Source organism: Balaenoptera borealis (assembly GCF_965194805.1).
Source record: "Balaenoptera borealis genome assembly, chromosome: 18".
Lineage (NCBI taxonomy): Eukaryota > Metazoa > Chordata > Mammalia > Artiodactyla > Balaenopteridae > Balaenoptera > Balaenoptera borealis.
The window spans coordinates 23,288,175-23,300,386 of NC_138877.1; the positions used below are offsets into that span (position 1 = coordinate 23,288,175).

The 12,212-nt window shown below is 34.6% G+C and overlaps 1 protein-coding gene across 6 annotated transcripts in view; it reads left to right on the top strand.

Annotated features, from left to right (window-relative positions):
• TSC22D1 (TSC22 domain family member 1) overlaps window positions 1–12,212 on the top strand; it is a 129,439-nt gene that overhangs the window by 30,377 nt on the left and 86,850 nt on the right. The window contains exons 3-4 of one of the 6 annotated variants that reach the window (XR_014236918.1): window positions 1,311–1,481; window positions 4,168–5,440. The exons of 1 other annotated variant lie outside the window; for it this stretch is intronic. Coding sequence is in view for 2 of the 5 variants with exons in the window: in XM_082365295.1 (XP_082221421.1) it covers window positions 1,311–1,398 (88 nt within the window). In the remaining 3 variants the exon portion in view is untranslated. 4 more of the 6 variants (XR_014236919.1, XR_014236920.1, XM_082365295.1 and 1 more) reach the window with 4 other exon arrangements.

The window sequence follows — 12,212 nt, forward strand, 5'->3', positions numbered from 1 at the left end:
TTTCAGCTGCTGGCATATTTCCAAACTGGCCGGCAGAGCCAGGAGGAAATGAAGGCATTAAAAACTAACTTTGGTTGGTTGCCACCTTCTTAGTGCTGAGACTATAACCTTTGTTGGTTGATTGATAGAGAACAAGAGAGCACAATCCTCGTTCCACTAACAGGTAAGGAACCCTTGTGATGACGAGTTGGTGTGAGAGAGCAATTATTTGATAGCATTTTTTCTTAATTTATCCCAAAATATAACGTCCCTGAAGTCGGATAGTGTGACTGCCTATGTCCCATCCAGCAGGAATATGCAGCACCTTTCTGTTTAGAGTAAGATCTGAAATTTAACAGGCATGTATCACTCTGTACCACAAAGTATAATTGATCTGTTTTCTACTGTTAAAATTTATCCTGCAGTCCCTATAACTTTAAATACCTATCTGTCTGTCTTGTTCTCCTTTCAGCTTTTCCTTGCTCAGATGCTGTGTCCTTTGAACTTCCTTCTCTTAGTTACCTAATTGCTATAATAAAGTAAACTATTTTCCAGTATCTTTATTATCATCATCTATTATTTGGGTATATCTTACTGCTTTAATTTCTGCATTGTAGCCATTAATGATTATTTCCTGGTCCTTCTTGACCCAAAACCAAATGATCATACGTTTGTAAAAGACTTTTAGTCTGTATTGCCTGTATCCACAATTCTGCCCTCCCGCTTTTAAATATGAATGCTTGAAGAATAAATCTTTTTCAGTGACAGTAGTCATAGCTTGATAAAATTCAGGTTTAGTTTTATATTGCTATAATATGGGACTGTAGTCTGATTAATTCTTTAAATTACTGAAAACTTAAAAACTGAGAACAAATTCAGCTTCTTAGACAATTCCCAAGGTTTATTGGTATTCCTGTTAATATGCTTGATTATTCTGTTTCTACTTTTCAATCCGTCTTCTTCTCTTTGACAGAAGAATTAATTGGGACTTCTTTGATATGTCTGAGGTCGAGTGCCTTTCCCTGTCCCTTTAAGACAACTGATCTTCTTTTCCAGTCCTAATTTATCATGTTTTGATTTGGTCTTCCACTTGAAGTTGAGTGGTTTGTCACAGAACGTGTTACGGCTTAGACCAGGATAGGTCCCTTCTTAATAGTTACTGAGGAATGAATCATTTGTGGTGACAGACTTCTAAAATTCAAATTAAGAAGGCACTAAGGAAAGTATGCCCAAAGGTAGCTCCTTTTTATCCTGAGGATAAGTCATTACAAGCTCAAATGACCAGAGAATGTAATTTCTTAATAAGAATTTTTTCTTAAATCTATATTCAGCTCTCTATTTCAGTGCTTCTCTCCTACCAGAGGTGCAAGGAGTGATCCTAGAACCACAGATACAGCCAAGACCACGGAGAGCTTTTGACGTCAGGGGTCCACTTTCTCCACTGAACCCTTGGAGGCAGAATATCCAGCTTCTGGAGAGAGTTGGGAAAGGATAATAAACAAGTGGGTGCTTTCCATTATTTACTTGGGTTTATTTATAGATTGGAGTGTCCTTCCATTGCCCATTTAATTCTACTGTTAAACTCCTTGGTTTCATATAAGAACCAAGTGGGGCTGCAATCTGTTTGTTTTTCTAAGAATGCTAACTAGTGCCCGTTCAGAAAAGAGACCTAAAATTTATTTTAATTTTCTCTCCAGATAATTAAAGCAGTGGGTGATTTGGGGGCACTTGATTTGGTGAATGCCTGTGTAGTCCACAGGAATTTTTAAAAGGAAATATTTGCCCATTTTAGCCTTTACTGGTATTAGTGTACTTCTAAGTGCTCTTTTATATTCCAGTATTTAAGAAGTTTCTTTATTTCGTCTTTGGGCAAGCTGGGCATCTGAATTCTCCTAATTTACACAGTCTGATGTCCAGGTGTTATCCTACCCTGTTAGTGAGAACTTTTTGCTCTTTTTCCTACCTCGAACTTTAGGACTTCAAATTAAGTAGATCTTTAAACAAGATGCAATGATAGTACCATTATGGTTTTACTGTCAAGTCTGGGCTTCATTCTTTAATAAGACAAATATTAATGAGAATGAGTTTCAGGATATAACATCCCTGAAAGCTATGTTAAATATACTCACAAGTAGTTTTCCAGTCCGTAGGAATAATGTTATGTGTGGCAAAAGAGCCTTGTCCTAGATTTTCCCCATGGCATTAAGATGGTTTTCTCTTAGTTTCTTTGATGCCAAGGGTAGGATTTGATTCCAGGAAGTTCTTATCACCTACAGTGGGTAGAATGTGAAGTTGGTGCTTTTGGCAGGTTTTCATTTCTCCTTGGTGGATCCCTTCTGTGACTCCAGGTATCTTGATAATGGGAGACCGGTTTATTTGTTCTCTAATTGCCCAGATTTCTTTCAACTGGTAAACATCATACTTCAGCAAAAGGAACTCTTCTAGCAGAGCCTTCATGGATGATATCTGTCACACATGCAGCAGCTGCAGTTTGGAAGGCAGTGGTGAACGGAGCCATGCATTATATCTAGAAGACACAAGGATGAGAGAGCCACCTGATCTTGTCATTGATAAACTTTAAGATTTACTCTGGTGTACTCTTGGTCTGGAAACGGAAAGGCTCAAATAATGACATAATTTTTTCAGATTGGAATTTTACATGGCCATGAAAATATTCCTTTTTATTCAGAAGACTGAAATAGAGGAAGCATGAGAGACACCTTTCTTTAAAAAGCAGCTCTCTGTATCTGTTTCACTTAAAAGATTTGTGGGATTGAAAATCACCTTAATGAAGCAGGCAAACTTTTTTTTAGTAGTCTGGGAGATCCAAAAAACGTAATGAAACTGTCTTTTGTTGCCTGACACTGAAAGGAACTAGGAAATATAAAGGGTGAACTTCTTAATTATTCCCAAATTACTTTTAATATTAGGATGCACTTTTTTAACTTTTTCTAGTCTTGAGCCTTATTCTTATTTGTCAAGTCAACAAAGATTCCAGTATAGGAGTAGAGACGTCTTTGAGTTCAGTCTTCTAAAGTAGTAAATACCTGTTAAACTTGAGGTATCGTTCTGCATTGCAGGCATTCTAAAGTTGAATGATACTGAAAAAAAGAGATATTTTATAGAGCAAAAGCAATTAGTAGTAGTAGGATAAGCCTCTGTGTGTGAATAAGTGTTGCAAGATAGTTATCCATACTGTCGATAAATTGATGGCAGTAGTGATCAAAATGTTTTATTTCTCTTTTTGGTATCTATTTAACTGGTCAGTCAAAAGCTGTTAAAGAAGTTTTTAAAAGTTATGCAATGCTGCCAGTTTGTTTTATTTGGTATAAATTTTAAGAATAGAAATTCTAGAGATAATAATATGGAAGCATCTAAATGTCTCAGGAATCTTAAAGGTTTTGGAAACCACATTTGCTAGATTATAACCTGGCCTTTAGTCTTTCTCGGCTATTTGTGAGACCTGTTTTCCCCTCATTTATTATAAATAAACTTTTGTATGTACAGCACTTAAAAGTAAGTTTAAAAGATCAATTTGAGCTAAAATTTCCCTAGAGAGCTCTGAATTCCCATAAACAATTACAGCTTTTTACTCTTGATTTGTTTTTGTTAAAAGTTAATAAGATAGTTGTTACAAACACATATAAATTAAAAAACAACTACTCACTCAACATTTTAGAAAGAACTCAGGGAACTGAAAGTGAGATTTGCTTGGAAATTTAGTTGAACTCTTTGAACCACAATACAAACGAGTTTATGGCCTGTGAGGTTATTAGCCTTTTGTTTCAGTTTTGAAGAAGTAATTTAAACTCTTAATCCCATTAATCTCATGCTTTGATTAAATTTTAGCTTTGTTCCTTAAAGTGTGCAAAAGAAATGTAAGTGCATTTCTATTCATCTCATGCCACTAAAAGCTATTTAAAAGTGAAACTTTATGTATATTAATGTGAACTGATGTGTTTAAACTTTTATTTTGATACATTTTCCTTTCAGATTTTTAAATATTTCGTGTCACAATATGCAATCCTATATTTTTCAGTGTTTATTTTATGGATATTACTATAAGCTAATTTTTTTCTAGAATGACTAATTGTGTAATATTTGTATTATGTGATCATTTGAAAAACTAATAAATATTTTCTCCATAAAAAAATGCACTTACTGATAAATGGCTTATTTTTCTTTCAGGAGTAGAAAATGGAAACTACAACAGTATTTTTAAGTGTATTTTAATTTTATGTGTCTTTCTCTAAGTATTTCTGAATATATATCCTATCCTTGTATATGTTAAACTTTTTTGAGGAAAAAAAATTATTTTAAACTGTTGAATTAAAATGATTCTCATTGGGTCACCCAGTGCCAAATGTAGGAAATAGGTGATCTGTTTAGTCTATTTTTGCATTTTCCTGATTAGCTTCATCTTAGCTTTGTTTCCAGAATTGGATTTTTTTAGATGCCGTTTTTGTATGCCAATTTTGCAAACCATTAAAACTCGAGTTAATATCATAAATATCAGGAGTAATATGGTCAAATCTTTTAAAGTGAGATCTTGATAAACAAAGACCCTTACAAAATAGCATACAAAAGACAGTTCCTCCATTCAGAAAAAGAATATTTGAAAGTAACGGCTGATTGGAGAACTACCCAATTTGTAGGTGCTGTTAATAGGAGAAGAAAATGTTTTATATTTTAGTGTTCTCCTTGAACAAATAATTGTAGAAGGGGAAATCTTAGAGTCTCTTGCTTTTAACCTTATCAAAACAACATGGAAAAGGATAAAATTGGGTTTTAATGATTCTTGTCTTTATATCTACGTAAACTTAATCAAAGCCACTGGAACAATTTAGCTTTCCTATGCAGAGTCTCCTAGAAGCAAGAGGAGATTTCCCTTTTGATTTGAAGAAAACTCATAAGAAGTGGACTCCTAAAATTAAAAATGAACATTATGATAGGGTCCTAGGCAAGAAATAAAGTTTGATTAATGACAATTTGTGGATTAAAATGAAAGAATTTGGCTCCCTGAAGAAATTATACTCTGAAAAATGAGAATTATAAAAGGAAATTATGATTTAGAATAGCTACTGTATTTGGGGTGGGGGCGGGAGAGGAGCTAAAATTCTTGACTTTATTAGTCTGGTAAGTTTGGGAAAGATGAGTAAAGATTCTGTGGATAAAATTTTTTTTTTAGAGTTAAAGCTATTAAAAGGTTTACAGACATAATGTATTTCTGTGGAAGATGGAAGGCTGTATTTTCCTTGAATACAAAAAAATTTATAAGCCTTAACTGTATGTGTATAGAAGGGTAGGGTTGGGGGGTTAAATAAAAATCTTGCACTGGAAATTTCAAACATATTGTAAAAATAATGGTGAAATGAGAGTTTTAAATAATTTTCATTACATGGACTTTTCCCTACACTGTCAATAGCTTCAAAATAAAAACATTACAGAATGTTGAACATGGCTTTATCTCCGAGGTGTAAGAATGTAGGCTTATTGTTTCACCATGATTCATGGGATTAGCTATAGGAAAAAGTTTTGTTCCTTAGTGAGGAAACAGTTTTTTAACATAGCTTCTGTTTTAAAAAAGGTAAATGTCACATAAGCAGTGTGACTGCAAAGTACTGACCTTGTAGCTTATTGTAAATAAGTGCACAGATCTTACTGTATTTTGCTGTATTGAAACAATTGAGCAAAATGTCAGTGCCTAGATGTCCTAAGCGATTTCTTGATTTTTAAAAATTCAGGTATTTTTATTTCCCATTTAAAAAAATTCACATTAACGTAGTCCTGAAATGTGAAAGATTTGTGTTTCCAAAATAAGCACATAGGTGCCCTTTAAAGTTTTTTCCCACTAAATGTACATCTAAAGTAATTAGATCACTGCAGTAAAAAAACGTTAGGGAACTTTGAAGGGTGCATCGGAGTTTTCAGGAATTACGATCAAAGGGATCTCTACTCAAGAGGTAAGGTATGGCATAGGTAGAAAAATGTTCAAAATGTGTTCAGTGCAATGTCTGATGATAAAGTAAACTACAACAGATATCCTTTGATTTTCAGACAGATGTAGAATTAGGAAAATAATTTTTCTTAAAAATCTCTCCCAGAGAAGAGCAATGGATAAACCACTAATTTGTTTTTGTATGACTTTGGAGTGCATTTAGAAACAAATATCTTCAGACATTGTACCCTTTTGGTACCTGGCCTGAATATATTCCGTGGCATCTCCTACCCTTGCTCTCTTAATGTTTATGATCCATATTTAATTTAGTATTTCTTAAGCCCTGAGAACTGTTAAAATATTGTACTTTGAATGGAAAGTTGAGTACAGATTCTTTGAGGTTATTGCCTGGCTTCATGTTTGCTGTGTATGCCTGTTTTTGTTAAATGAAACCTAGAATTTAGAAAACAGTAGCTGTACTGAGTAATTTTAACTTCGGTTTGAGAAATTTGAGTTTTATAAACATTCACTTACACTGTAACTCGGGAATCTGTTATTAAGGATTAAGAAATAATATTGTTGGCTAGTATATAAAATTGTTCAGACAAAGTTATACTGTTATTCTGTAAGGTATATTAAGTAGGTTCAAAGAATCAAGTGTTAGCATAATATGTAGTATATCTAGAAACAAAGGAAAATGCAGTATTCAGTACAGGTGAGCTAGAAAAATGATTTAGAATTCTTTCTCTAGAATTACATTACTAGTATAATTTATTCAATAGATGGCAATATAGAAAACACAGTAACCTTCCATCCTATCTTTTTGATTCTTTTTATAAGGACATCAGCTCCTGGACATTTGGCTTTTATTTAAAACAGTTTGCTGTCTAGTCTGCATTTGCCTTTATGCAGAGCAAATGATCATATTGCTGTGATCTAGTGACAGCACTCACTACGTCAGTGAGGTAGCTGATTCCATGTTCAGGGATGCTCTGATGGTAAGAAGAATATGCTTCCATGTCATTTTTTATTTGAAAATTACCTTAGAAATTAGCTAGGTTAGCATACTTATCTGTAAAGTAAAACACGTAAAATTTTACATGCAAGATAATCGATATCTGGGAACAATACATGTATTTCTAAAGCACATAGTTTATTAAAGGTCTGCTGTAGGATTCAAGTCTCTTGACTCCAGGCTCAGAGATTTATACTTAACTGTACTTTATTGCCTCATCATGTTAGTCCTAGTTCTGGACAACATAGAGCGAGTCTGATGCCCTTCAAATATGATAGCCTTCAGGTATCTTAAGATGGCTGTTATACTCCATCAATTCCAAGCGCAAGTCCCCCCCCCCCCCCACAGATTAAGCACACCTCCATTTTTTTTTTTTTTGCTCTTATTCATGTAGCATGGTTTTGAAATCCTTAAGAGTTTTGTAGCTCTCTGAACGTGCTTCAGTTTATTATTCTTCTTAATGTGTGACACTGAACCAACACAGTACACGCTCAGCCTGTGTTTAGCCCTGTGACTCATACCATTTTGTTTACGTATTTAGCCAGTCAGGTGCTTAATTTTACAAGATTCTCTTGGACAAAAGAGTTACAAAGTGATATGCAAAAAATTAGGCCAGTACAGACTAATGTGCACAGTTCAGAGGAAAAGAAAAAAATTGGCTCAAGGTAATAGCTAAGACCTTGAGAAAGCAATCAAAAAAGTACCATCTTCATTTCAATTATTGCTTAATTCTGAGTCACATAACTATAAATTCCATATTAAATGGCTTGTGTAATGTAAAATGTTATTTTTCAGGTTGTCCTTAGTAATTTAAGAGGAGCCAGGCCCTTAGGAGCTAAACTGTTGACATGGCACTGGCATTGAGAAGAAAATGAACTTGTGTTTAGTAGCATAATGAAAACTAGAAAGGAAAGTCAGTGCTTCAGTGAAGAAGTTTGAGATACACCCCAAACAGCTGAAGATGGTGGAGAAGTGGCCCTGGAAGTCTGAGAGTGTGACCAAAAGTCTAATGAAAGCACAGTCTTGTGTTGCTTCTTGAAATATAGTGCAAATACTGTAGCAATGTTGTTTTGGTATAACAGTGTTTTAAGTTACCAGTTATATAGCTTTTTCCCCCCAGATTTTAAATTGAGCTCCAGGAAGACACAAGGTGTTTATTTAATTGTACCTTTAGGGTATGCGTACCTTTGTTTGAGAAATACTGGTTTGAGACAGGTTGTGTTCTACCTTACCTGAGTTAGAATTTGGGGACAAATGAGGGAGAAAGAAAAGAACAACCATTTACATGCCTACTCTGTGCAGCTTTTGCTAGGTGCTTTACATATATTTATCTAATTAGATCCGGTTGACCTATGAGAAAGGTAATTTTTTATTTTACACACAAAGATGCTGAAACTCAGAGGTTACCGCGCCTGCCCAAGGACACATAATCAAGCAACAAAAATGGCATTTAAAAGATGATTTGTCAAAATCTAAAGAATTCTATCACACCATTGATTGTCAAATATCTTTGCCAAAAAGAATGCATATTCTCAGGAAAATTTCACATAGAACCTCAGTGTTTAAAGTAGATAAAAGGGATTTTTGATTTAGTATGCATTTTTTGAGAATAGTTTTAGTTTTACAGAAAAATCGACCAGAAAGTACAGTCCTCCCCCTGCCCGCCCCCATTTATACAATTTTCCTTACCATAGTTTGCTCTATTGTTGATATCTTGTGTGGTGTATTTTGTTACAATTAATGAACTAATACTGATGCATCATTATTAGTTGAAATCCATAGTTTACATTAGGGTTCACTCGTGTCATACAGTTCTGCAGGTTTTGCCATATACGTAATGTCACGTATCATAATTATAGTGTCATACAGAATAGTTTCACCTGCCTGCAAATGTTGTTCCACCTATATTCATCCTTCCCTTCCCGCCCCTCCCCACCTCTGGCAATCTGTAGTTTTGTTTTTAGCCTTTTCAGGCTGGTTTCCTTCATTTAGCGATATACAATGTCTTTTTGTGACTTGATAACATATTTCTTTATATTACTGAATGGTATTCCTTCATATAGATTTACCACAGTTTATCCATTCATCTTTTTTTTTTTTTTCCATTCATCTTTGAAGGACATCTTGATTGCTTCCAGTTTTTGGCACTTATGAACAAAGTTGCTATAAACATTTATGTGTAGGTGTTTTGAGGACAGATTTCAACTCATTTGGAAAAATACCTGGTAGTGAAATTGCTGGATCTTACGGTAAAGCCTATGCTTAGCTTTGTAAGCAACTGCCCAGCTGTCTTCCAAAGTGGCTGGACTATTTTGCCTTCCCACCAGCAATGAACCAGAGTTCCTGTTGTCCTATCTGCTTGCAGGTGTATGGTGGTGTCAGTGTTTTGGATTGTAGTCCCACTGATAGGTGTATAGTCGCATCTTACTGTTTCATTTGTAATTCTCTAATGATACTATTTTCCATCTGTATATCCTCTTCAGTGAGGTGTCTTTTCAGATCTTTTGCCCATTTAAAAAATCAGTTTTCTTTTTGTTGAGTTTTAAAAGTTTTTTGAATGTTTTGGATATCAGTCCTATACCAGATAAGTGTTTTGCAAGTATTTTCTCCTAGTCTGTGGCTTGTCTTCATTCTCTTAACAGTGTCTCTTAGAGAGCAGAAGTTTTAAGTTTTAATGAAGTCCACTTCATCAGTTTTTTTCTTTAATGGATTGTGCTTTTAGTGTTGTATCTAAGAACTCATTGTCAAGCCCATGGTGACCTAGATTTTCTCCTATGTTATCTTCAGGAAGTTTTACAGTTTTGAGTATTACCTTTAGGCCTGTGATCCATTGAGTTAACTTTTGTGAAAGGTGTAAGGCCAGTGTTCAGGAAAAGACTGTCCTTTTTCCTTTGAATTTTCTTTGCTCCTTTTTCAAAGATCAGTTGACTATATTTGTATGGATCTATTTCTGGGCTCTTTATTCCGTTCTATTGGTCTGTTCTTTTGCTGATACTACACTATGTTGAATTCTGTAGTTTTTTGGTACGTCTTAAGATTGGGTGTCAAACTTCTGACTTTGTTCTTCAGTATTGTGCCTACTATTCTAGGTCTTCTACCTTTTCATATAGACTTTAGAATCAATTTGTCCACAAATGACTTGCTGGGGTTTTTATTGGGATTGCACTGGATCTAAAGATCAAGTTGGGAAGAACCGATATCTAACCATATTTAGTCTTCCTATCTATGAACTTGCAGTTACTCTCCATTTATTTAGATCTTTTTGATTTTTCATCAGCATTTTGTGGTTTTTCCTCACAGTCTAGACACATTTTCTTAGATTTATACCTAAGTATTTTTTTTTTTTTGGTGCTAATGCAAATGGTGTATTTTAAATTCCAGTTGTTCATTGCTGATATATAGAAAAACAATTGACTTTACCTGTATCTTGCAACCTTGGTATAGTTGCCTACTAATTGCAGGTATTTTTTCCTTGCTTTAGGGACTTTAAGTGTACACAGTCATGTCTTCTGGAAACAAAAACAGTTTTATGTTTTCCTTCTCAGTCTTTATACCTTTCACTTCCTTTGCTTATTGCATTGGCTAGGACTTCCCCAACAATGTTGAATAAGAATGGTGAGAAGGGACTTGCTTGTCTTGTTCATGATATTTGGTGGAAAGCATCTGGTTTCTCACCAATAGGTATGATGTTAGCTGTAGGTTTTTTTTAGATATTCTTTATCACATTAAGGAAGTTCTCTAGTTCTGGTTCCTCAAAGGTTTTTTGTTTGTGTGTTTTTTTTTAAATCATGAATTGGTGTTGGCTTTTGTCAAATGCTTTTTCTGTATATATTGATATGGTGATACTTTTTCTTTAGTTGTTAATGTTTCTAATTGATTTTTGAATACTAAATCAGCTTTACATATGTGGAATAAATGGAACTTGGCCATGGTGTATAATTCTTTTTTTCTTTTTTAATTAATTAATTAATTAAATTACTTTTTTGGCTGTGTTGGGTCTTTGTTGCTGCGCGCAGGCTTTCTCTGGTTGTGGTGAGCAGGGGCTACTCTTCCTTGTGGCGTGTGGGCTTCTCATTGCGGTGGCTTCTCCTGTTGCGGAGCACGGGCTCTAGGCACACGGGCTTCAGTAGTTGTGGCACGTGAGCTCAGTAGTTGTGTCACCCGGGCTCTAGAGAGCAGGCTCAGTAGTTGTGGCACATGGGCTTAGTTGCTCCGCGGCATGTGGGATATTTTCCCGGCCCAGGGCTCGAACCGGTGTCCCCTGTATTGGCAGGTGGATTCTTAACCACTGCGCCACCAGGGAAGCCCGTGTATAATTCTTTTTACATATTATTGCATTCAATTTGTTGATATTTTGTCAAGGATTTTTGTATCAAGGTTAATGAGACACTGGTCTGTAATTTTCCTTTCTTGTAATGTCTTTGTCTGATTTTGATATTAGACTTGCCTCATAGAATGAGAAAGGAATTGTTCTCGTTTCTATTTTCTGAAAGAGATTGTAGACAATTGGTGTCATTTTATTCAACATTTGGTAGAATTCATCAGTGAAACCATCTGGGCTTTGTGCTTTCTGCTTGGGAAGGTTATTAATTGTTGATTCAATTTCTTTAATAGATATAAGCCTTTTCAGTTTGTTTCTTATGTAAGTTTTGGTAGATTGTATCTTTTAAGGAATTGGTTCATTTCATCTAAGTTATCAAATTTGTGGAGATAGAGTTGTTCATAATACTCCTTACTATCCTTTTAATATCCATGGGATCAGTAGTAGTGGCTCCTCTTTCCTTTGTGATATTAGTGGTTTGTGTCTTCTTTCATTTTATTTGTTAGCCCAGTTAGAGATTTATCAATTTTATTGATAAAATAACCAGACTTTGGTTTTGTTGATTTTTCTCTGTTTTACTGTTTTCAGTTTCATTGACTTCTCTAATTTTTATTTCTTTTCTTCTACTTGCCTTAGGTTTATGTCGCTCTTCTTTCTAAGCAGTGTTTTTGCTGTATCCCAGAATTTTGATAAATTCTTTTTTCATGTTCTTTTAGTTTGAAATATCTAAAAGTTTCTTTTGAGACTTTTGAAACCAATGTATTATTTAGAGGTGTGGCTTAATTTCTAACTATTTAGGGGTTTTTCATTTATCTGTAAATATTTGGTATCTTACTAATTTTAGTTTAATTCCCTTGTGTCTGAGAGCGTACTTTTAGTATGCTTTCTCTTCTTTTAAAATTTTGTGGTGTGTTTTATGGCCCTTAATCTCAGTGAATTCTCCATGTGAGCTTGAGAAG